The sequence below is a fragment of the Nomascus leucogenys genome, chromosome 9 (assembly GCF_006542625.1).
Source record: "Nomascus leucogenys isolate Asia chromosome 9, Asia_NLE_v1, whole genome shotgun sequence".
Classification (NCBI taxonomy): domain Eukaryota; kingdom Metazoa; phylum Chordata; class Mammalia; order Primates; family Hylobatidae; genus Nomascus; species Nomascus leucogenys.
In genome coordinates, this window is record NC_044389.1 from 32,499,368 (window position 1) to 32,526,177 (window position 26,810).

At 40.9% G+C, this 26,810-nt stretch overlaps 1 protein-coding gene across 5 annotated transcripts in view; it reads right to left on the reverse strand.

Annotated features, from left to right (window-relative positions):
* Nucleotides 1-3,160: 3,160 nt before the first annotated feature.
* NPL (N-acetylneuraminate pyruvate lyase) overlaps nucleotides 3,161-26,810 on the reverse strand; it is a 40,578-nt gene continuing 16,928 nt past the window's right edge. For 3 of the 5 annotated variants that reach the window (XM_030818779.1, XM_030818780.1, XM_030818778.1), the window contains 8 exons: nucleotides 21,337-21,394; nucleotides 18,365-18,440; nucleotides 16,414-16,506; nucleotides 14,542-14,690; nucleotides 14,372-14,418; nucleotides 11,019-11,103; nucleotides 7,451-7,490; nucleotides 3,161-4,548 (listed from right to left, as the gene is read on the reverse strand). In XM_030818779.1, coding sequence (XP_030674639.1) covers nucleotides 4,364-4,548; nucleotides 7,451-7,490; nucleotides 11,019-11,103; nucleotides 14,372-14,418; nucleotides 14,542-14,690; nucleotides 16,414-16,506; nucleotides 18,365-18,440; nucleotides 21,337-21,394 — 733 coding nt within the window. In that variant the 3' untranslated portion in view covers nucleotides 3,161-4,363. Of the gene's footprint in view, nucleotides 4,549-7,438; nucleotides 7,491-7,592; nucleotides 7,738-11,018; nucleotides 11,104-14,371; nucleotides 14,419-14,541; nucleotides 14,691-16,413; nucleotides 16,507-18,364; nucleotides 18,441-21,336; nucleotides 21,395-26,810 lie in introns of those variants that run through there. The other 2 variants (XM_030818781.1, XR_004031706.1) reach the window with 2 other exon arrangements.

Genomic DNA, 26,810 nt, shown 5'->3' on the forward strand with positions numbered 1-26,810 from the left:
GCCCCCTCTCACTACCTTGTGGAAATTGGTCCCTCTTCTGCACCTCCATCCCCCACCACTTTCCTCTGGCCATATTGAAGGATCTTGAAAGACATACAGATAGGTGCAGTTCTATATAGACAAATGAAAGAGCAAAAGGCAGAATATACTTAGCGTTTTAACTGAATGATTCTGGAGTTCTGCTCAAATTGGGAAGTCAAACCTGATTGAGGTTATTACCTTAGGAAAAGGACAGTACTAATTGGTCAATATTCAGGGGAGTTCAGATAGTAACTGCAACCTGAAGACCAGCTAGGCCTGTGATATGGTTTGGTTGTGTCCCTACCCAAATCTCATCTTGAATTGTAGTTTCCATAATCCCCATGTGCTGTGGGAGGGATCTGATGGGAGTTAACTGAATCATGAGGGTGGTTACTCCCATGCTGCTGTTTTCGTGAGAGTGAGTTCTCACGAGATCCGCTGGTTTTACAAGGGTGCCTTTTGCTCAGCACTTCTCCTTGCTGCCGCCATGTGAAGAAGGATGTGTTTGCTTCCCCTTCTCCCATGATTGTAAAGTTTCCTGAGGCCTCCCCAGCCATGCTGAATGGTAAACCTCTTTCCTTTATAAATTACCCAGTCTCAGATACATCTTTATTAGCAGCATGAGAATGAACTAATACAGCCTGTGAATATTATTTGCCACTCTAACATGCTTTAAATGTGTCCACTCATTCAGGCTCTGAGGGTGGATCACTTTGTTTCACCCTAGTCTGAGGATTCTCAAGAATGTAGTAAGTGGTCATTATCCCACCTCCTTCTACCTGAGGTAGGATAACCTTAAAATGGTGCAAACTGGTCTTGGACTGTAGACCACACTGAGATGCTGATGCACGCGCCCGCTTGTGGGAACCCACTTCCCCATGACATCAAAGATAACCTTGTTATGTGTGCTTGCTGATAGATGAGAAGGCTTGTCTCTTACACCAAAGGCTGGCATTTGTGACAATTTCTGTGCCTATAGGGCCTAACCCAACATCTGGCTCAAACGTGGGATGCTGATATTCATTAACAGCATTCTAGCAGAATATATCAGAGAAAATATATCAGAAGTGAATATGTGATTGATGTATAATCTCCTTAGGTGGTCCCTCTGGAATAGAACTTGAACACTCTCTGTAACTGGTCTCCAGATAAAGGTAACACATCCTGCTGGATATAGTTCTCTATGTATTTTGTTGAATCCATTCCATTATATTTATTAATTGTGTGATTAAGACTTAAGAAAATGCTTTAGGGTTTTCCTTCTAGCTGTGTAACTTAACATGCTAAAATGTATTATGTATCAAACAATTTCCTAAGAGTCACCAAGGGGGTTCACAGAGAAACTATGATTTGGGTTTTTTTGTCCACCCAGATAGCCATTTCTCAGCCCCAGAAACAAAGTGTGAGGTAGTGCTCTGCCTCTACCTGGGGCTTAGGTCTGCTATTTGCATAATTTTGGTTCCAAGTTTCCCTCTTACTTCCACTGGAGGAAATTGAGGGTTGAGTCAGCATGTGATAAGGAAATGGTTAAATGGCTTGGATATGTTGTTTCCTCTACTTGATTTGATGGGTTTGTAGATCCCACTCCATTTCCTCTGTATTAAAAGCCTTGGTGAGCCCAGGTGGGTACCTAAACTTGGGTTTCAGTCACTCTGCAAAGCCCCTCGACCCAGCCTTAGACATCAGCCTCCTAAGAGTTTGGATTTTCCGTGCCCTTCAGGTGATCAGAAAGAAGAAATTTCTCTCAAGTTGTGGCAAATACCCTTTCTAGGAAAGAATATACATTACTCCCACTGCCCCCCAACCCTACTTCCACCTCACCCCCATGGCATTTTCCTACATCTTTCAATAAACCCAAGAGAGATCTTTTTTTTTTTGAGACGGAGTCTTGCTCTGTTGCCCAGGCTGGAGTGCAGTGGCGTGATCTCGGCTCACTGCAAGCTCCACTTCCCAGGTTCACGCCATTCTCCTGCCTCAGCCTCCCGAGTAGCTGGGACTACCGGCGCCCGCCACCACGTCCGGCTAATATTTTGTATTTTTAGTAAAGTCGAGGTTTCACTGTGTTAGCCAGGATGGTCTCGATCTCCTGACCTCGTGTTCCGCCCACCTTAGCCTCATAAAGTGCTGAGATTACAGGCGTGAGCCACCGCACCTGGCAAGAGAGATCTTAAGTAAAACCAATTCCTAAAATCACTCCTGTCCCTCCAACCACCCCCAGTGGACTGATCTCAGATTTCTATCTTGAAACAAAGAGGTTGGAAATCAGCTTTTAGTACTGTGTTGAATGAAATATTTCACATGCCATTACTGTAGTTTTAATGTTAAAAACAATTTAGGAATAGATTATAAACAAAACAATAAGTTCATAGTATTCCAAAATTTTACTTGTTAAGTGCACTATTAATAGCCTAGTGCTATATGATATTCATTTCTTCTCTCTTCTTTTTTTTTTTTTTTTGACACAGAGTCTCGCTCCGTCACCAGGCTGGAGTGCAGTGGCGCAATCTCAGCTCACTGCAACCTCCGCTTCCCGGGCTCAAGCGATTCTCCTGCCTCAGCCTCCTGAGTAGCTGGGACTACAGGCGTGCGCCACTACACCAAGCTAATTTTTGTATTTTTAGTAGAGATGGGTTTCACCATGTTGGTCAGGCTGGTCTCAATCTCGTGACCTCATGATCTGCCCGCCTCGGCCTCCCAAAGTGCTGGGATTACAGGCATGAACCACCGCACCCGGCCATGATATTCATTTCTAAGCTACTGGATGTTAACAGAGCTAAACTCAGACCTGGTCATTTTAAAATCATATTTCTCTTTATGTTCACAAAAGCTCATTAACCATCTTAAAAATCCTCTAAGCATTGACTTCACAAAAGCAAAAATAGAAAAATAGTTCTTTGTTTATTGGATACCCAAGATTGAATTTTAAAATTTAAATTTGGCTTTAGTATCATTAAGTAAGGATAGCACATCCTCAGAACCAAAAACTAACAAAAAACTCATTTTCTTCTTTCAGGAAATTAACAGCTACAAAGGCAAAAAGAGGGTTGAGGATATATGAATATAACAACTTTTAACTAGCTGACTAATTAAAGAGAGGATTAGCAAAGATAATTGAAGTCTACCTATAATTTCAAATTTGCATTTTGAAGAAGTTTTATTTTTAATTCAAAGAGATTAAAATAAGGAGCAAAACTAATATGAATTTCAAATACTCTTTCTCTGCCAATGATCAAAACAATTAGAGATGAAATGAAAACAAAATCTTAGGTAATTAACAGACTGGATAGTCAAGTTTAAAATCTGTCAATATACTTTGATATCAGAAAGCTTACATCAAGGTTTGTTAGAAGGGAGATTAAACAGTTGTTGATACATTACACAGAAAGAAAAGAGTAAAAGGAGGTATGGAGAAAAAGTTGTGAGTCCTTTGGGTCCTCCCCAAATCTTCTAGCACTAAAGAAAAGTAACTAGTTGCAAGTGTGACAGGATAATAACAGTAGCCCCCAGGCTCACTGCAGAAAGGAAGTCGGCCTTCGATTTCAATAATTCAGGGTCCTGTGGGAGAGACAGTCTTCTCAGTGGAGGAAGGGGAAGTTTGTGGTGCCTAGAGGAAGAGCCCTTTGGTTCTTTGAAACTTTGAGTTTTGAGTTTTCTGTATAGCAAAAAGTGGAGACTTAAATTCATCTTTGGGGAAGACCTTTTCCTTTGTTATGAGAAAGCCGCCGTTTACTTAGTTATAGGAACTGAAACAAGTCCTCACCTGACCCAGCGTTTTCGAAGAGCGAAAAGTGGTGACGTCGAAATGAATTCAAAAGCATCCATTCTAGAGTTAGACTGAGCAGCCAAATGAGCTGGTGTATTTCAAGTTGTATATAGTTGAGACGTGTTATAGTTTGGTATTAAAGTGCCTGCCTAAATGCAGTAGCTCAGTTTTCCTAGATTCCAAATGAATATTTATTAAAATGAAGACATAGTGGTTTAAAATTAGACAACTTTAAAATAGGATTAGGAACCAGAGATCGAGATAATGAGAGCTCCTAAAGACAGATGGAATTAATCAATTACAATTTTCCTCTTGATTCCATTTCATCCATATAAACAGAAATTTCTCCACAAAAAAATTTGTGAAATGAATGACTGAGAGTTGTGACTCCCAGAGTTTTTGCCCCTTCACAAAATAAGACTTTTTAAGGCTCACAATAGGTACCTCAATGCTTGTTGATGTGAGATTTCATTTGCTAGGTGAGTTTATTCAAGTTCATCTAAAATTCCCTGAGAAAAAAATGCACTATTTAAGGTAGATTATATCTCAAGGTGCAAACCCTGATTTGATAGAGAGGCACTAGCTACCAGCTTCCAAGTTTCCATCCTTTAAATCAGTGAAAGAAAGGAAATCCAGGCTCTTCAGTTTAGCTTCAGCACTATCAGTAAACTCCCTGGAGGCTTTCTGCAGTGGAAGCCGGGGTGGGCCCATTGGAATCCCAGAGACCAGAGTCATGATGGCTTTGGTCTGTGACACTCCAAAACCTAGACGGGAAAAATAAATGAGGAAACATGACTGGTACCGTCTATCTCTCCACAAAAATCCCAAAGAAGGAGATCATATGCTAACAGCAACTACTACAAGAGGAAAAGATTAAAACAAAAGATGGGAACATTTCTAGGCAATATGACAGATGAGCAATCATTCAAAATCCCTCTTCCTGCTTCAAACACATAGAAATGCTGGAAAATTTTAAAACTTGATCACAGTAAAAGAAGACGAAGACTCAAGGTTAACCTTAAACCCAAGAAGGTGAAGCCAAAGGTGTCAGGAATAAAGAGGTCAGAAGGGTGAGGAGAAGCTGATGCCAAACAGCCCTTGAGGATAATCCGATTTAGGAATATACTATTGTTGATCAAAGGAGGTAGGACTTTATTGTCAGGATGAAATTTAGTTTAAGCTTGTTTAGGAAGTCCCTGAGAAATGCAGTACTTAAGGTGGCTTATGACTCAACGCTGCTGTTTTCATGCTGGTGTTATACGGCTGGGATGGGAATGGAAAATGAAGCTTTAGATCTATGCATGGTGAGAAGCTGGAATTAAACTACCTATGTAAAACTGGTAGTCAGCGTTCTATGAAAAGCAATAGAAAAAAACCCAGCCCACTGGTCTGGGGATAAAGAAGAAAGCTTGACTTCTACTAGGCGTGTGGATGGAAACAGATCTCATGAAAGAAACTCAAGCCTGAGCCAAAGGTGAATGCTGGATCTCAATGTACGTCACACACTTAGTATAGGTACTATACTAAGAAATTAACCCAAAGACTGGTTAGAACTGATGGAACTACAGTGTCCTAGCAGAGGCAAATGTAAACTCACTTGATAGGGCACCTTACAACCTAATGTTCAATGGGTTACCCAGAAAACAACAGTCTCTGAAGACAAGCTCAAAGCTAAAAATTACAAAACCCATGAGGAAAAGCAGCAGCTTGAGAACTAGCACATTCAAAAATAACAAAACTCACATCCTGAGAGTAGATGACAGAAAATTCTGAAAGAGACTTCTCAGAGATAAAAGAAGGAATAGAAGCCATAGGCTAAGAGAAGTGAAGAATGGTAGAGTATAAAGCAACAAGAAATACTGAAAAAAAATATATATTTAGGGAAATCAAACAGTAAAAACATAGCTAAAGAAAGAATTAGTGATTTTCAAGGTATATCTAAGGAAATAATCCAGAATACAGCATAGAAAGATATGTTAAATGTTTTTTAAAATTGAGATACATATTGAGAAAATCCAAAATACAACTAATAGACTTTCAGAAAGAGAGATTTGAGTAAATGTAGTCAAAACATTCTTTACAGATAACAGAGAATTTTTTCAGAACTAAAGAAAGACAAAGCCTTCAGATTGGAGAGGCAGATGGAAGATCAGGTATACTGTTAATATGTAAAAAGCATAACTAATAATTATCCGTCATAATCCCCAATCCCCATCTTCTAAAATGTCTGTAATTTGTTTTCTTAGCTGGCTATTGCTTTCAGATTCAAGACATAAGAAATAAGTTTCTTTTGCTAAGTTAACTTAGTTACAGTAAAAACTGAGCATTGGGAGGGAAAATATTAGCATGATTGAATATACAGTAGGCCTCCCTTGTCTGCAGTTTCACTTTCCATGGTTTCAGTTACCTGTGGTCAACTGCAGTCCAAAAATAATAAGGTATTTTAAGAGACAGACAGAGAGACTGACCATAGTCATATAACTTTTATTGCAGTATATTGTTATAATTGTTTTATTTTATTATTAGTTACTATTTATCTCTTACTATGCCTAATTTATAAATTAAACTTTACCATAGGTATGTATGTACAGGAAAAAACATAGTATATATAGGGTTTCATACTCTCTGCAATGTCAGGCATCCACTGGTCATCTTGGAACATATCCCCCTGAGATAAGGGGGGACTACTACACACATCAATCTTTTAGTTTGTCTAAAATTTTAATAGTTCAATACCTATTTTAATGTACTTTAGGAACATAATAATTATCACACCAAACCCACAATTTTGTGAAAACATTGCTTAGAACAAGGGAACAATAATAGGTAGTTCATAGCACTGGCAGCACACAAATGTGCAAAAATCATGAAAGTGGAAAAACAAACAGAAATGTCCTTGAAGGAGTAAGAGAGTGGGTTGAGAACCCTGCAAGAATGAGGGGCAAAACACAAGAGGTGCTTGGGGGAGAGGGAGGAGTTGCCAGGATTATGCAGGACTCTGACAGAGAGCAGGGAGGTCTGCCAAAAATAAACTTAAAAATTTTCCTGCATTAACGCAGATTCAATTGGCTCAAGGGCCAATCTCTTGCAGAAGAGTGGATAGTGGCATTTGTCATTTGTTATAGATGATTTAAGACACTCTGGAGAGGTTTCTCTACTCAAATTCACTGTATTTCTCCCCACAACTGCTCCCCAATTTTACTTTGTCATATTATCCAAACCTCCATCCATTTAGGCTTACTTGCGATAATAAACTCTGTTTAAATTGTAAATACTCTTGGGAGAGCTGTCAGTCATTCACAATTTAGTAAAATCTGTATTTAGACTGCCTTCCTCCAAGCACTTAGGCTGAAATCAACCTCAATGCAGTAGTAGAATTTTAATGAGCAGAGGCAAGTAAAGGGAGGGAGTGCTAACGGTTTAGGAGAGAAAGAATGGAGAATGGGGTAGGTATGTGCTAAAATGGAGAAGGCTGCCAAAGATTTTCCAACTAGGTTTACTTCACAGTTTTATATGGTTGGCCCCAAGGGTTAATAAGGGAAACAGAACTCTGCTTGCAACAGACCATTAAAAGGTATTCTTGTTGAACCCTCAGAGAAAGTGATGGTATTCCATTTTCTTTACAGTCTCCAGCAGCAGACAAAGCAGAAGATGGGTGGCACTTACCTAGTTTGACAACAAAGTTGATAAATCTCTGGATACAAAACTAGAAAAGAACAAACATATCTATAGTTAGTATTATTGAACTGTGTAAACAATGTAAAAAATGTAGAAGTCAGATTACAGAAACCCTAAAAAGTCTGCACACCTTCATTTACTGAAGGTCTGTCAGAGTGGAGAAAAACAGCCAAGTGAAGATGACTGGGATCCATCCAGGCTAAAGTAAGATCTTTTCATACATGTAGGCTTTACAGAATGGGCCCATGCAGAAAAGAAGCTTCAATGATGGAATTCTACAAGAGAGTAAAGATGGGAATCACACCCCTTATCCATCTGGCTTACATAGGTAAACTTATCAGCTAGTGCAGTGGTTTCTAAACTCGGGTGCATATAAGCTCTGGGGCACCTTCCAGGATGCCTAAGGAGCACGTGGCCAAGGCTAAGATTTATGGGAATCAATTTCTAGATCCTCAACTTCCATAAATGCTGTTTTCTAAAATTGATCAGCATAAGAATCTGCATGAAATGGAGGTGCAGGCTGTTCTTTTCTGCTTCCCCTTTCACAGTCTTTTCTACTTTTGAAAAAAAAAAAGACATGCCTTCTATATCATTGCCTTGGGATACAAATCAAAATGTCAATATTGGTATTGATAAAGAGAGGGACAGTGATTCCTCTAATTAATAGGTAATAAGTCCTCTAAAAATCAGAGGTTTTTCAATGATTTGCTTTCTACACTGCTACTCAGGTTTCAGCTGGAAATCATTAAAGCATTCTGTGATTTTGACATGACTCAAAAAATGTTCAAAGAACTGGGTGACACTGCTGTAACAAAATTCCTTCCATTATTATCTAACTTACATGAACACAGTTTTGTAGCACTTATTTCTCTAAAAACAAAAATAGTATTGATGCCGAACCTCAACTTATTCTAGCATTAAGTAACATTCATCCACGGATTCCAGACAAATTGATTTTTTAAAAAAGAGCCTCATGCATCTTTTTTATTTTATTATTACTTTTTTGAGACAGAGTCTCGCTCTGTCACCCAGGCTGGAGTGCAGTGGCATGATCTCGCCTCACTGCAAGCTCTGCCTCCCAGGTTCATGCCATTCTCCTGCCTCAGCCTCCCAAGTAGCTGGGACTACAGGCGCTCGCCACCACGCCCAGCTAATTGTTTGTATTTTTAGTAGAGACGGGGTTTCACCATGTTAGCCACGATGGTCTCGATCTCCTGACCTCATGATCCGCCCACCTCAGCCTCCCAAAGTGCTATGATTACAGGTGTGGGCCACCGCGCCTAGCCTTAGAGCCTCATGCATCTTATTAAGAGATGCGTTTTCAATAACATTTTACTTTATATTTAAAAGTATTTTTCAAAATGCTTAACATATTTGTTTTAATTGACTGTATACTAGAAATAAAATTTAATGTAGAATAAAATTTTAGTACCCAGAGTCTTATAAACATATGTGTTCTACCCCATGAACAATATAGCACATTACATTTACTATCTTATACTTTGCTGCTTTTTTCCATTTAACATAGCATGTAAATCTTTCCAGGTCAGAATACATAAAGCTATCTCATTTTAAGAGCTATATATAATTCAATTGCATAATAAAATGTATTTAACCATTGCCTTATGGATGATATTTGGGCTGTTTTTATCTTTTGCTGTTACAAATAAAGCTGCAAAGAATATCTTTGTACATGTGTAATTTCACTCATGTAAATATAACAGATGGCACTTAAGTACATTAAAGTGAATGAGATAAATTTAGCCCTAACTTTTTGTCTGCTTCTTCACTTAACTAAAAGCTCTTGAAGAGCAGAAACCACCTTTACTGAAATTATGTACTGAGCAAATAAGACTCACTCACACATGCCTTCTTAAGAAGAAACAGAGAATGTGGTAAACTAAGTTCCTCACCAACATTGTTTTCAATAGGATGATTTATTTAGAGTGGGACTAAGGGGAAAAAAGATGGAGACTGGATTAACCAATAAGAGAAGCCATTGAATGGAAGGGTCAGCATTATAGCTGCTTCAGTCTACTCCATCTATGATTTCCCTGTTCTGCTCAGAACAGGTTAGAATTTTCAGAAATAACCTTTTCTAGGAAACTGGGCAGGGTGGGGGGAACCATCAATGCAAGGAGATGGCAGAGTCTGCACAATTCATTCTTCTTACCCTTATCTAAACCAAAGTCTTGTCAATGTTTAGTTTATTTGGCATAGCTTCCTAGATCCCTACCCTGTTCCTGTTCTTAGCTTCACTTGGTCTGACGATAGACAAAGGTGAATATTACATATGGTATTTAAACTTTAAGGAGGAAGGAGATTTATGATGGCTCAACTTTGAGGCCTATGGGTAGGGAATAATTAAGCACTCTGGATTCTGCTTCTTCATGTTCTCTTTGGGTTGGGGCTGCAGGTCACTTCCTTTAACCCCCAGGATACTTTGTACTTCTGATCTGTAATCTCTGGTTACCCTGATGGCAGCCTGTCCTGTTCAGAAAGATCCCACAGCCAAGCTTTATTAGGACCAACCACTTGCTCCAATCTTGCTTCTGTCTTTCCATTCCCACTTATTTTCTTGGGATACTCCTCTCAACCACTTATACTATCCTGAAAATCCTCATGCCTCTCAGACCCCAAAAGTCTTGCTCTCATGTCCACCCTACTTTCTTCCAACTCATTCCATTTACACTTTAGAACCATGTGTTAGAACCAGATGTTAGCTGGGCATGATGGCACATGCCTGTAGTCCCAGCTACTCAGGAGGCTGAGGCGGGAGGACTGCTTGAGCCCAGGAGGATTCAAGGCTGCAGTGAGCTATGATCACATCACTGCACTCCAGCCTGGGCAACAGAGCAAGAGCCTATCTCTAAATAAAAGAGAACCAGTTGTTGAGACTGTTCCACCCGTCACTGAGGCTCTTCTTTCCCTGGATGGCTAGGCTGTCCTCCATGGAACATTCACAGCAGCCACTATGTCCTCTGGGGTCTTCCCTGCAACATATCAGCTTCTACTGGTTTTTCCTTCCTGTCTCAAATCCTGTATCTACTTTGGATCACCCACTAGGCTCTTATTTCCTTCCTGGTGGATGTTCCTAGTTCTTGGCACATTTCCGGGGTGGACAAGACTGACCTGCCCTGACTTTGAATGAAGCCTTCCCCATTTTAGGTTACCATCTTCATAGCTTCCTCATATTCTGTGATAACTCTGGTGTGATGTCCTCAAGGGGACAGCCTGTGGTCATTTTCCCAGAAATCTATGACCATTATATTATAGTCACAAAAGTACTTTGAAGATAGAGTAAAAATAAGATCCTTTCTAGGAGGAAGAGAGGAGCCATCCCCGTATGGGTCCTGTCCTGATTAGACATGTCAGGAACATAGACAATGGGGACAGCTTTGGTTTTAAACAAGAAAAAGTACAAAACAGAAGAAAGGTAAAGAAAGAAGTGGCTGGGCAATTTTAATGAGGGCAGGCATAGTAGAGAGAAGAAAAAGAATCCTCAAGTGGGGAAGAAAAAAGGCTGTGATTTATGGGAGGGGAAGAAAACGTTTACCTGATAGTTCAGGGCTAAAGAGAAGTCCTTTCGTTCAAAAGCCTCCAACATCTGGTTTGTCTTTTTTCCCAGGTAGTTATAGGTACTGGCAAGATAATAACAAATACTGCAGGTTCAGTAACTCAACCAGAAAGGTCCAGATCTTCAAATCCCTCTGCTCTTTAAAAGGGAAAAAAAACACCTAGTCCTCCTAAAGTCTGTTTTTGGATCCTAATCTATTAGGGGATCAGACTGTCTTCAGTTCTGAGTTTTCCAGCAATACTAAGCAGTACTACAGAGAAGGAAGACAGGCAAAAGGGGATAAAGGAAGAAAAGCAGAAAAAAAGATAAAGAAAAAAAAGATGGAGGTGTATTTGCTAGGAAGCGACTGCGGCCAGCTCTTGCCCTAGGGTACACACAGGTGCAATGCTAGACAAGAACTGTGGATAAAAGGTAGCATCTGAGGTGAGTCCTAAAAGCCTTATGCTGAAAAACTGGGTGGATGGAGCACCATGAAAATAGGGGCAAATCCCAACAAATTACCTATATTCCTTGCTAATGTGTATATTAAAGACTAGTTTCTAGATAGTAATATTAATAATGATGATAATAAAATGAGGGATCATTTACTAAGTGCCTATTATATTATAGGTGCTTGACATAAATCATGTCTAAACCTTGTAAAACCCTGCAAGGTAGGCCTGGTTTTTATTTTGATTAAAGAAGGGCTTCAGAGTTTCCATGAAAGCTTTCCATTGCTTCATGTTGTCTTCTATAACAATTCAACAAAAATGGTGAGAATTTGATCTGACAAAATATTTCTGTGGACTTAAAAAGCTCTCCAACTCTACCTATAAAGATAAATATCTTAAATAAGTCACTGAATTCTTAGAGAAACCAGCAAGGTAGACGGTTATAGAAACTCATAATAAGGACATTTCCCCAAGTTCTTTAAATTCAAATGGCTTCTCTCATAGTAAGTTGGTATCAGAAAATGTATTCATCTTGATGTACCAATAACAGAAATGTTGTTGGACTTGTATATACAGAACCGGGGTCAACAGCAAGGGATTCCGGGAATGTGAAGCTCATGTTATCTTCTGGCAATAGAGTAAGGAAGAACAATGTCTGAGGAGTTTCAGAATACTAACATTTGAATCCCAGTGGTCTTAGGTGTATTCTTGGTTAGACAGAAAGATGATTGTAACTAGGGAGAAACGAAGTCTAACCAAATGTACTTTGATTGTAGATTATGTTAACAGAATTAAAATGCCTAGTATGGAGGCCAAAAAGCAGGAGCCAAAAAAGTAAGAATTTCCAGGCGGAAAAAGGTTTAATGGTGATATGGTTTGGATCTGTGTCCCTGCCCAAATCTCAGGTTGAAATGTAATCCCCAGTGCTGGAGGTGGGGCTGGTGGGAGGTGATTGGATCACAGGGGCAGTTTCTCATGGTTTAACACATTCCCCTTTGTGCTGTTGTCATGATAGTGAGTTCTCGTGAGATCCAGTTATTTAAAAGCGTGTGGCACCTCACTTCCTCTCCCTCCTGCTCTGGCCATGTAAGATGTGCCTGCTTAGCCTTCCACCATGATTGAAAGTTTCCTTCAGAAGCCAAGTACATGCTGCCACGCTTCCTGCACAGCCTGCAGAACTGTGAGCCAATTAAACCTCTTTTCTTATAGATTTCTCAGGTATTTCTTTATAGTGATGTGAGAATGAATTAATACATATGGTCAGCAAATACAGCATTCAAATTTCCTCAGTAGAAATACCCCTGTAGTTACAATGGCTGTCATAGGCCATCTTGGCTTGGTGAACAAGCCATTTATATTATTCAACTCAGTCACTCTTCCTCACAGCCAGGCTCACCAAGACATGTTATAAATGTTATTTTGCTCCCCTGGTACCTTTCAGTTAATGCAAACATTTCATTCAATCTGCTTGGAAGCATATTCTTATGAATCAGGTTAACATGTGCAGTGGACATGCTAATTGAATTGCCTGTCTTTTGCTAAGTAGGCATTGGGCCACATGATTCTGGTTGAACCTGACATGGACACTTGCCTAGGTAGTGCTATCTAATGATGTCCCGAGATGCCACGCTTGGGCAGCCATGGCTGGCCATGTGCATGCTGAAGCAGAGAAAGCCTATCTGGATACACAAAGAGAGAGAAGATAAATAAAAGAGATGTGCAGAAAGATGTGGAGGTGAGTCTCTCCAAAAAACCACATAGAAAAGATAATCTGCCTTGGCTGTTGAGATTCTGCAGTTCTTGGCTTTCATCTTCTCTGAGGCCTGGTTGTACATCCTCCTCTTGGGTTCTATGTGATTTCCCAGTTTTATAATAACATATCTTCTTGTACATAAGCTAGTTTAAATGGGTTTCTGTTACTTGTAACCAAATAATTTCTGACAAAGATAGAACTCACAAAGTGTGAGTCCATCCTTGAGACACTGGTCACCAGTGACTATAGCACTACCAGTCAGCTCCTGCTAAGGTGTGGGCCCTGTGAGTGTACTCAATTCATGTGCTCATGTATCTCACTCCTAACTGCAACAGATGCTTCTAAGCAATGACTGAATTTTTTTTTTTTCTTTTTTTTTTTTTTTTGAGATGGAGTCTCGCTCTGTCACCCAGGCTGGAGTGCAGTGGCTTGATCTCAGCTCACTGCCACCTCTGTCTCCTGGGTTCAGGTGATTCTCATGCCTCAGCCTCCCGAGTAGCTGGGATTATAGGTGCCTGCCACCACGCCTGGCTAATTTTTTTTTTTTTTTTTTTTTTTTTTGAGATGGAGTTTCGCTCTTGTTGCCCAGGCTAGAGTGCAGTGGCATGATCTCGGCTCATTGCAACCTCCACCTTCGGGTTTCAAGTGATTCTCCTGCCTCAGCATCCCAAGTAGCGGGGATTACAGGCGCCCGCCACCACGCCTGGCTAATTTTTGTATTTTTAGTAGAGACAGGGTTTCACCAGGCTGGTCTCAAACTGCTGATCTCATGATCCACCCACCTTGGCCTCCCAAAGTGTTGGGATTACAGGCGTGAGCCACTGTGACCGGCCCATTTCTTTAAATTTTTAGTAGAGACGGGGTTTCACTATGTTGGCCAGACTGGTTTTGAATTCCTGACCTCAAGTGATCCGCCCACCTCGGCCTCCCAAAGTGCTGGGATTACAGACTGAACCACCATGCCCAGTCCAATGACTGAATTTCTAACAAACAGCTAAGCACTATTTAATTCCCTTTCACTGGAAGAATGTGGAAAAGAAAGGAAACTTCTATTAGAAAGGATACACATGCAAGAAATACAGCTACTTTGGTGATGAATGCCTTTATGGGGGACTTTATAACCATTGGGAAAAATGAGTCATGCTTACCTCCCCACTGCTCCAGTTGCTCCCATCACCAGAGCACTCAACAGTTGCTAATCAGAAACAAAGAATATTCGCTTTTATGAAAAAGAGAAAGAGAAGAGATGCTACTATATAGCTACACAAATTGTTTTGGAGGGAACTGACCTGCTGCAACATGCTAGGGGGTGACTTACCTCATCCACCCCAAAAAGGAAAGCAAACTGTTGCTGGCGATTCTGATCAACACATTGCCCGAAGTCTAAGAGATCTGTATCACTGAATTTCAGCCCTTGGAAGGTGGGGATCTTATCCAGAATCCCATCCAACAACTCCTCAGCACGAACTGCTCAAAATAATAAGCGCCTCATTAATCTGCACATCTATAGGAAATGACATCTCATATAGTGCCATGCATCTGCAGTGAGCTGCCACATGCTGCTGTCAGCCAGAACTGACACTGCTAATCACTGGTCCCTGACTAGCAGCTCCTATGTGCTTGTCCAGTTATAATCCTAAACTTCCCATTCCTTGAAGGCAGTAGATGGATATTTGTGAGGTGTAAATATATATTTGGTCTTAGTCCCTGGTTTCTGAGACAAAGTACCCAAAACCTTGTAGACAAGGGTGCTAGGAGAATATTTTATTCTAATACTTGGTATTTGACCCTGATTCCTGACACAGAGCTCCCAAGACCTTTGTAATTTCCTGAGAGATAGAAGCATCTGACACAAATCTAAATCCCTTGGAATCTCCAAAGTGATATGTATATTTCTGTATGCTATGAAGTTTACTGATGGCTAGGTCGCCTAGATAGCCTCAGAATGAGGGCTGGTTGCCAAGGGAACCAACCATGTACTTAGAGGGCTGGAACTTTCAGTCACACCCTTGACCTCTGGGGAGGAGGGCCGGGCTAAAGATTGAGTTGATCACCCATGGCCAATGAGGTACTCAATCGTGCCTACATAATGAAGCCTCCATAAAAACTCAAAAGGACAGGGCTTCTGGGTTGCTGAATACGTGAAGGTGCCTGGAGGATGGCTTGTACAGAAAGGGCATGAAACTCCATGCCCCTTCTCACATATCTTACCCTATGCATCTCTTCTTCTGGTTGTTTATCTGTTTCCTTTGTAATAAATGGGCAATAGTAAGTAAAGTGTTTCTTTGAGTTCTGTGAACTGCTGTAGCACATTAATTGAGCCCAAGGAGGAGGTAATTGGAACCCTGATTTGTAGCCAGCTGGTGGGAAGTACAGGCCACAACCTGGGACTTGAGACTGGCACTGAAGTGGGGGCAGTCCTGTGGGACTAAGCCCTTAATCTGTGGGATCCAGTGCTAACTCCAATAGACAGTGTCAGAACTGAATCCAATTAGAGGACACCCAGTTCGACTCTGATGAAGAATTGGTTGTTGGTGGGGAGAAATGCCCACATACATTTTGGTGGCCAGAGGTAAAATGTTTTGCGTTGAGTTTGCTAAGTATGAGAGTAGAGAATAGGAAAAGCAGTTTTGTTTTTTTTTTCCTCAGAATGTTTATAAAGTACAGTCTCAATTTTTCCTCTTATGGAATTTAGAAAAGAGTGGGATTTTAAAAATAATATAAGAAATTTCAGCTAATTGTAAAACTCTTCTCTCTGGAGAAATACAGTAATAACCAAAGAAAAGCTAGAAGAGAAGTCAGAAGAGATCAGAGGACTTTCCTATGTGCTATAGGCACTAAGAATACAACAGGTTCAAGGTATACACACTCCTGTCCTAGTGAGGCTTACAGACTCATGTCTTCTCAATAAGAAGAAGGGTGTCTATGTGATAGAGATGAAAGGTATGTGCTACAAGTGCCCAGAGATCAAATTTCCTTTCATACCTAACAACTTCCATTATACGGCAGTGTGAATGATTGATAAGGGCTGGGACTTTAGAGTGACATTTAGAAACAACTGGAACTGCCCAGTCAGTGGTGGTATGCTTTTGGGGTATGGGGTAGGGTGGGATGGAGTGGAGTTTCTTAGCATAATAGGGTAAGATGTGAGAGTTGGAAGGAAAGAAATATCAAAAGAAGCAGTACTTACTCTTTACCCCTGTCAAGGCAGGAATGTGATAGTAATAAAATGGCAGGGCAGGGGCAGCAGCAGCCACTTCCTTTAGGAAATTAATCAGGATATCTGAAAGAACAGTAGAACAGTCATGGTGTGAACAGGGGTAAAACAGTGGCTTTCCCTAGTAAAAAAGAGAATCATCTGATGAAACACAACCGTGTTTCTCAGAAGCCTCAAATTCTCAACCACTTTTACTATCCCTGCTACTGCTACTGCAATGTTTTTGCAACTCACTTCCTTCGAGTTTTATTTTCCTTTCTGTAGAAAGCCCAAAATAAGACGATTATTCTCCTACCATACTAAATTCTATTAAAAAATTGATGAAAACCTTCCCATATATTAAGAGATGATCATGAAAAACATAAGTCCATCATGTGAGACTCTTGTCTTCTTACCCCAAAAAGGCTAAGTGTGAACAGTAAACAACAGAGACTACTATAGGATAATAATAAGATTTTAACTGAAAAAATCCTGTAACAAAAAGATAACAATATCTGCTTCAAGAGGGAAATTATAGCAGTAGTGGCACATTTTGCAAGAATTCCAGCAAAATTTGGTACTTTTCCCTTTGGGGAGAAATCCAGATACATCAAAAGAGAGCACACTCTGGTTTGCTGAGGAAGTGGGGTTTCCTGCATCATCTCATGTGAGCTTCGCCTGCAACACTACTGCAGATATAGGTCCAGCAGCACTCCTCCTGCTTTGGATGCCACTGGGTAATAGATTTTTACGTACTCATCTTAATACTGTTATGATGTGTATTCAAGTCTATGATAATATTTCTGACAAATTATTATGCATATATTATTTTCCTTTTAGGAAAAATATTCACGTAAAAATTTGTAAAGCCATGTGAAAAAATTTTTAAATGTTGGGCTGGACACAGTGGCTCATGCCTGTAATCCCAGTACTTTGGGAGGCTGAGGCAGGAGGATCAAGGCCAAGAATTCAAGATCATCCTGGGCAACATACCAACATCTTGTCCCTACAAAAAGTTTTTTAAAAATTAGCTTGGCATGGTGGCATGTGCCTGTAAGTCCCAGCTACTTGGGAGGCCTATGGAGGAGGGTTGCTTGAGCCCAGGAGTTCAAGGCTGCAGTGAGCTATGATCATGCCACTGTACTCCAGCCTGGGCAACAGAGCAAGACCTCATCTCTAAAAAATAATTAAAAAAATTTTTAAAACTTAAAAAATGTTCACTTTAAATTCCCAGTTTATAAATATCAAATTGCTTAACTAAATGAACTATTTTCTACGTATCAATAATAGGTGATATTTCATGATGATTTAGACCTATTATGCATTTAATTATGGATTTATTTAATCATGTAGGCAAATAATGTCTGTTTTTATCCTTCTAAAATTTATACTTCTTTTTTTGCTAATCAAAAAGGATTAAAAAGACTTGGTATCCTTAGACACCATAAATAGTTTCCGCAGAGAAGACAGTAGAGAAAGAGAAAGCAATACTTTTGTATTCTAGAAGGCAATGAATATTTCTGTGAAATCTCTTAAAATTCATCATTCACTCAACCTTGAATAGGGTGTGTAGTCTCAAAATGCCCATCACTTATATTCTTCTCTTTTAAGAAAAATGGTCCCATGCTTTACCATGTGACTGACACCCTATGCAACTCACTGGTCCAGGAGCAGACACTTGACCTAAACAGGCATCTACAGATCAACCAGGCTCAGCGGATGACCCAATCAGATCAATTAATGGGCAAAAGAAATGAAGTACTTTAATGCAGTCTCTTTTATGGATCCAGGGAGAGCAAATATTTCAGAGAACCACTGTACCATTGCAACTTCAAGCCTCCAATCTATACTGCTTTACTTTCACAAATTAAATATAACCATTTTGAATGGAGGCAAGAAGAAGTGGACCATGTGAAGTGCCATGCATTCAGATCTATCCACTTACCTTTGGTCCACGGCTTGAAGAAGAACGGTGCAATGACAGCGATGCCATCAGCTCCTATTTCTGCTGCATGTTGGGCCTTTAAAGGAAGAAAGAAGACCATATTGGAGCAAGTGATTTACTATAGTCACCTATAGCTTAGATACTAAGATCAGTAACAAGCTCTTCAAATTTGCTGACTGATGTACCACTGGAGAGTGGGAAAATTAACCAAATTTAATGAATGTCACTGCCAGGAAAATCCCAGGTCACAAAGTAGAGCTCCCTGATGAAGGTGAGCTGTGCACTTAATCTTATACTTCATATTTTGTCAGTACAAAAAACCTTGCTAAGGAGACATAAGTGGTTCATTTTGATAAGTTATAACCATTAATCGAGATATCTGCTCATGTAATTTCTGTTCTGTTCAGTCCATCGATGATACTGTCTTTTCTGTCCAATGACATGACAGTCATATTGTAAAATTTATATTAGATTGGGAATGCAGTTGAGACATGCTGAAAAGGAAAAGATTATATACATCACAGAAGATACTCTGCACCATGTTTCTGATATTTTCTCAAATTCCTCCAGAAAAAAGTAACATTTCCTCTTGCTGGACCCTTATAACACTATGTATCTATTTCAAATAAAGTACCTAAACCTACCAGGTTCTAAGGCAGTTGTGTATGGTGACTGTCCTCCAATTAGAGTGTAAGTCCCTCAGGGCAGGGCTCAGATCTTGCTCACCCTTGAGTCCAGGTTAATCATGATGCTGGGCACATAGCAAGGAACCAGTAGATACTTGTTGTTTCAGAACGTGCCCCACTATCTAAAAAGGGAAATGGGCCTTCCTTCTGAGACTTTGACTTGTAATATCTATATCTAATAGACGTGATTATCTTTCTGCAGAAGTAAACTAGAATAGTTAAAAGGAGAAGACTGGGATATAGCCCAATTAAGGCACTGGGAATAATTTCATTAACACAGGATCAGAATGTGACATATTTAAATCATTTGCTTACTACTCTGTTTAGAAAAAGAGTAGAAGAGTAACCTTAGCTGAAAGCAAGGAAAGAGGAAACACCTAAGAGAGTTGATGGCAGTGTCCATTCAAGCATCATCCAATAAAGAGTTACGGCTAAGCAGATGCCAATGTTATTGTCTCTTTGGCAAGACTACCCCTATACCAGGAGATTATCCCTATTCCAGAGGATTATTCATTCCAAGATTACCTCTATACTATTCGGTGTTCAGCCCAATGGATGATACTGTCATTCATGTCATTACATGATAATATTTTAAAATTTGTATTATACATTGGAAAAGCAGCAATTGAAAAGAGAGAAAAAAGAAAAATATACCCTACACCACACTGCCTTAGTTGAAAAACCTTTTGTAAGAGAAGCAAATCAAATGTAAGAGGAATAAATCGAGTCTCTAAATTCTGATTCCACACTTATTATGGCTAATGATAGATATTCCTTTGCATCTTGCCTAAAGCACTAAGTCGCAATTTTTTGCAAATATATTATATATCCCATTTCTAAATCTAAATAGCCAAAACAATAAAAGAAAACCCATTAAGAAGAAGCTGAGGCCGGGTGCGGTGGCTCACGCTTGTAATCCCAGCACTTTGGGAGGCCGAGGCGGGCGGATCACGAGGTCAGGAGATCGAGACTACGGTGAAACCCCGTCTCTACTAAAAAATACAAAAAATTAGCCGGACGTGGTGGCGGGCACCTGTAGTCCCAGCTACTCGGAGAGGCTGAGGCAGGAGAATGGCGTGAAACCGGGAGGCAGAGCTTGCAGTGAGCCGAGATTGTGCCACTGCACTCCAGCCTGGGCGACAGAGCAAGACTCCGTCTCAAAAAAATAAAATAAAATAAAATAAAAAAGAAGAAGCTGAGCCAGAAAAAGTCATTGTAATCTTTGGAGGTAGAGTATCTAAGTTCTGGAAACTTGGTTAATTTGTAGCAGTCCAGGTACAGGGCCTTCTGATAAACAATTTTAAAAATCTTTGTGCTTTTCTTTTTCTTTCTTTTTTTTCTTTGTGAGATGGAGTCTCGCTCTGTTGCCCAGGCTGGAGTGCAGTGGCACGATCTCGGCTCACTGCAACCTCCACCTCCTGGGTTCAAGCAATTCTCTTGCCTCAGCCTCCTGAGTAGCTGGGATTACAGGCGCCCACCACCGTGCCTGGCTAATTTTTGTATTTTTAGTAGAGACAAGGTTTCACCATATCGGTCAGGCTGGTCCCAAACTCCTGACCTCATGATCTGCCTGCCTCGGCCTCCCAAAGTGTGTGCCTTCTTTTCTTAACCAATTCACCCAGGCCTCAGAATCACCACACCACCTGCTTTTCTGCCAGGAACTTTAACCCCTTCCTCTCTTGCTTCTGCTCCACTTAACCTGCTAATCTCTAAAGTGGGAGCAATCCAATTGTCTGTGTTCTTGTTCCTATATTCTGGCTAAAGAGTGTACCCAGAAAAAAAAAATCCACAACTGTGCTGAAGGGTGGTATGACAAATTTATAACTTGCAACTTAAGTTGGTCTTCAGCACCACCAAGCAATCCTTTTGCGTTTTAGCTCCCTCCTCCTTTCTCCAATGCAGAATTCACATTTGCCATTCTTCAAGCCTTTACTCTATCCTTTGTCCCTCTGTGCCCTGCAGATGGCACTGCCTTCTACTTCCCAGAGAAAACTGAAATTGGCTCAGTTCTGCTCCTTACCTGCAAATTCAGCTACAGCTGCATCCATCCTTACTCTCCTTGGAGGAAGGTGCTTCGATCTCCTATCCTACAGTCATCATCACCTGGAGCTACAACCTTTTCTTTATGGCTCAATGCCTGCTTCTAGGCGGTGAGCCCCTGAGATGCCACATCTTATTTTTTCAGGCACACCATCCACTTCATAGCAAATATAGTACTGATTTTAACTGCAGCATAAAAATGGAGGCCCCTTGAGTAGTCTCTCCCAGATGGAGCTGCATACGTACCAGTTCCTGTGACTCCTTCAAGCTCAGTGCTCCTACGTGAATTATTACCTGATCCAGCCTGCAAAAGAAAAAACACTGCTGCATCGCTTAGAGTTTAGAGGCATGCAGAAGGGCTGCACTATCCTGATTTGTGCTGGTTTTAGCAGTTAACTGATGCCTTATTAATCTCACTTATTAAGTTCTATAGCAATATATTTAATCTACCTAAAGGGGCTTATGGTGATCTTTTTAACATAGGTCATGGATATCAAAGTCTTGTCATATTACTGAGAGGTTGGTTGTGATTTGACTGTGCCTAGGATGATTCTGATTTCACAGCAGAGAATATTCAGCCCCCAAAGGAGGTATTTAAAGGCAAGGTTAAAATGGTATTCATTTCTTCCTTTCTGTAGGAATACAGCCATTTCTGCAATGACTTCATTTACAGCCAGTGGGAAGGTGGTATGTTTATACAGTATCATGGAGGTTTCATATTACCAACAGCAGAAATATATGCTGAAAATCGTTAAACGTGTAGAGAAATGGGATTCATCTCTCATTAAGTTACAGGCAGAGGATCACAAAGATAATTTAGTCCAAGCCCATTATCTTAAATTGGAGTCTATAGAAATTCGTCTTATATACACGCTTACATAAAACACTTCTAAGTTGTGATAAAAGACACAAAATTTAAAAATCAATTATAGGTTAGGTGCAGTGGATCATACCTATAATCCCAGCAGTTTGGGAGGCTGAGGTGGGCGGATTGCGTGAGCTCAGGAGTTCAAGACCAGCCTGGGCAACATGGCAAAACTCCGTCTCTACCCAAAATACAAAAAATTAGCCAAATGTGGTGGTGTGTGCCTGTAGTCCCAGCTACTTGGGGGCTGAGGTGGGAGAATCGCTTGAACCCAGGAGGTGGAAGCTGCAGTGAGCCAAGATCACGCCACTGCACCCCAGGCTGGGCAACAGAGCAAGACCATGTTTCAAAAAATAATTAAAAATAAAAATAAAATAAATAACAAATAAATTCTAATGGAAAGAAATGACCTAGTTTAATCATGTTTAGAATCAATTTATGTGTCAGATATTACATATGATTTTTGTAAGTAAATGATACTGCATATATTTATATAAAAGTGCTTTGCATATATCTGGCACTGGCTAATATTTGTTGACTTAGATCAAATGTAAATTAAAAAAAAATCAAGATGCCAATGGTGAATCAAGCACTAGGGAAGAAATCTAATTGGGAGGTGGTGCAACATAGCTGTTAAGAACTTATATCCCAGAGTTAGAGTCTTGAGCTTGAATCCTGACAGTTACGAACCAGCTGTGAACTCCTCAGAAAGGCACTTAACACCTTTACACCTCAATTTCCTCGAATAATTCAGATAATAGCATTACCTGTCACACAGGGCTATTGTAAGGTTTATGTGAGTTCATGCAGGTAAAACACAGCATGGTACATGGCACAGTAAATGCTTAATAAATATTAGCAGTTATTACTGTTAAGCCTTAAGAATAGAGACTTAAAGAAAAAAAAACAAGTTTGGGAGAATGAAAAAGAGAAAAAAGAATAGAGCCTTTTAATGCTGCAAAAATATAGAAAACAGTAAAGATAAAGAATCATTAGGGATTTTAAAAAATGTCTAGGGAATAGAATTTAAGGTTCAACCAAGCAGAACTTGAAAAGCAATAATTGATTAATCAATACACGAGTACTTATTTTGGTTAAGCATTGTTTAGATGCTGTATTTGGTGGTACCACATAAATGAAGATAGGTATGATACGGGGATATTTTTGGTTGGAGAGAAAAATAGTTTCCTCACAACCAGGAACTAGTCCTGTGAGAAGTGAATTCACTATGAAAAGCAATTTCCTATTTTGCAAATCTCCTCAGAATTTGGCCAAAAGGGGATATTTGCTCTGATACCACGATGTTCATTTTTTGGGGGTACTCCATGTTCCTATCTGGGGAGAGAAAGGCCAGTGAGACTCGTTTTCTCAAACTGGGATTAATAATGTTCAGCTGTGAATGCAGTCATCCCAGTGAGTCTTCTGAAGGACCTTGAATAACACATGCCCTCATGAGACAGAGACACCACATTCTTGTTTAGGCCCAATCACAGAGTCCTCCAGGGGTTCTTGGCTAGCTATGTCTTAGGTAAAACAGGACCTAGCTGAGAAGTGACATGATCAGGTTTGTATTTATAAAGGATAATAGAAGACTTCTGAATGGAGAAAGGAGGGCTGACTGACCTGTTGAACTCTCACCAGCAGTTTTACTGCACGACCCCTCCCTTCAATACCCCTTTCTCTTGGCTTAGGTGAAGCCAATCATCCATTCGCTCTTCCTCTTTCTCCTGGGCTGCTAGGCACAGCTACCACTGTTGGAAATTTAAAATACACATTTCCTAGTAATCTCCCAATCCAGGAGGAGGCTCCAACGAGCCTTCTGGCTGTCATGACTCAGTTCTCTGGAGTGGCTACTCCAAATCTTGACTATTCCTGTCAAGCTCTAAATTCTACCCGACTCCTTGTTCTGGGCAGATGTCCTAGAGTCCCAGAGACCAAAGATGAAGAAGCTTTCACACAGACTCCCTTATTCTTCCTCCTCTCCACCTGTGTGCGGGGCTATATCACTATTTGCTTTCCTCCGAGCTTCTCAGCTTCTTTTTTTAAGATGGAGTCTCACTCTGTCGCCCAGGCTAGAGTGCAGTGGTGCAATCTCAGCTCACTGCAACCTCCACCTCCAGGGTACAAGCGATTCTCCTGCCTCAGCCTCCTGATTAGCTGGGATTACAGGTACCTGCCACCATGCCTGGCTATTTTTTGTATTTTTAGTAGAGACGGGGTTTTGCCAGGTTGGCCAGGTTGGTCTCAAACTTCTGATCTCAGGTGCTCTGCCTACCTCGGCCTCCCAAAGTGCTGGGATTACAGGTGTGAGCCACTGTGCCAGGCCTTCAGCTGTCTTCTAAAGCTACTCTGTCTACTTTGGGTTGTGCGGATGGTCCCCAACTTACGATGGTTTGATCTTACAATGGGGTGAAAGCATCATTACACTCCCTGACTTATGACAGGATTATGTCTTTAAAACCCAATGTAAATTGTAAGTTGAATGAATTTCTGATCAATCTATCAGGATGTAATGCTGTCATTAGTGGAGGAGCATCTGTATGTCAAACCCCTAGCCAAATCCCCCTATCCAAGACCTTCCATCAAAGGTATCAATTCACCACTTTTTTCAAGACAGGGTTTTGCTCTGTCACCCAGGCTGGACTACAGTAGTGTGATTTTAGCTCACTGCAACCTCTGTCCCCCTGGGCTCAAATGATCCTCCTGCCTCAGCCTCCCAAGTGGCTGGGACCACAGGGGCATACCACTATGCCTGGCTAATTATTATTTTTATTTTTTGTAGAGACAGGGTCTCCATATGTTGCCCAGGCTGGTCCTGATCTCCTGGGCTTAAGCAATCTGCCTGCCTTGGTCTCCCGAAGTGCTGGGATTATAGGCATGAGCCACTGCACCCAGCCAAGGTTTACCAGTCTTTTCTGTATCTTTAATCTCTCATTCCATGGCAGTGTCCTTTCAGCATAGAAACACACTCAACATTTTTCCACTTAACAAAACTATCCTTCTTTCAATCTTGCCTATTCCTTCCTTCCTAATGTATGACTCCATCTCTCCTTCCCTTTGCCAGAAAACTTTTTGTGAGGATCAGCTGCACTCACCGCTCCCACTTGCAGATGTCTGCTGCATTCTATAACTCACTGCAGTCTGGCTTCTCTACAATAACCTGACTGGCCCTGCTCTTTCAGAGGTCATCAGTGACTTCCTATGATATGTCAAACCTAATGGTCTTCTGTCTTTTGTGTGCTGACTTTCATGGCATCTAAGAGTTATTATAACAAATGTTATAATGAACATAGCATCTACTGCATCTAAATAGTTACAATGAATTCTTACATTAGCGTGAATGTGTTATGTGAACTGTGCCTGCCAGGCACTGTTCTAATCCTCACTACAACCTCATAAGTGAGGTACGATTATTACTTCTATTTTAGGGATGCAGCACACAGAAGTTAGGTGATGTGCCTGAGTTCCCAGAGCTGATAAGCAGAGCTGGGCCTCAAACTCAGGCAGTCAGGCTCTATGGCCCCTGCTACACTGACAGTCTCTGAAATCATTCTCTTCCCTGGCTGCAGTGACAGGACTCACTCCCAATTGGCCTCCTACCCTCTGAGGGCTTTCTGTCTCTGCCTACTTCCCTGTCCCTCATTTTTGGTACTGTTCTTTTTTCTTTTTGAGACAGAGTCTCACTCTGTCACTCATGCTGGAGTGCAGTGGCACGATCTTGGCTCACTGCAAGCTCCATCTCCTGGGTTCACGCCATTCTCCTGCCTCAGCCTCCTGAGTAGCTGGGACTACAGGCGCTTGCCGCCGCGCCAGGCTAATTTTATTTTTTTGTATTTTTAGTAGAGACGGGGTTTCATCCTGTTAGCCAGGATGGTCTCGATCTCCTGACCTCGTGATCTGCCTGCCTCGGCCTCCCAAAGTGCTGGGATTACAGGCGTGAGCCACCGTGCCCGGCCAGTTCTTAATGTATGCCCTTAGCCCTCCTGTTTTCACACTCTGCCCATGGTCCTTAATCTTTTTGGACCCTAGAGCTCACATTAACTGAAAGCTGATGGCATACCAGAAAATGCTTCTGTGGATATGCACTCAAATTTGGCACATAATTTCAGAGTACTGGAGGTGCCCTGAAGCCACTAAGGATTCCCAAGGACATCATGGGCTTCACACTGACAACTTCTGCTCACTTGGAACTTACCTCTAATCTTTTACTCCCACCTAAGACAACATCAATTACTCCCTTTTTGTTTATACATTCATCAGAAGGGCTGGGGTGTTAGTTTTCTTGATCTAACACCCCTACTGGATGGTCAGCAACCTGAAGGCAGAGCCCTTACTTTATAATGCTGGTGTCTAGCACAGTACATAACATATAACAATGTAACAGACAAATCAATAAAACTTAGTTGGCCAGATGTGGTGGCTTACGCCTGTAATCCCAGCACTTTGGAAGGCCAAGGTGGGCGGATCACAAGATCAGGAGATGGAGACCATCCTGACTTAACACAGTGAAACCCTGTCTCTACTAAAAATACAAAAAATTAGCCAGGCATGGTGGCATGCACCTGTAGTCCCAGCTACTCGGAAGGCTGAGGCAGGAGAATTGCTTGAACCCCAGAGGCAGAGGTTGCAGTGAGCCGAGATAGCGCCACTGCACTCCAGCCTAGGCAACAGAGCGAGACTCCATCTCAAGAAAAACAAAAACAAAAACAAAAACAAAAAAACAAACTTAGTTAACTGGAGGTGCTTATGGAACTGATACTATCCTGTTTGTTGAACCATGGCATGAATTGGGTGTTACAAAAATATACCACTGCATGGAAGTTTATGGGCTACAGAAAGTCCTCCAACAGTGCAA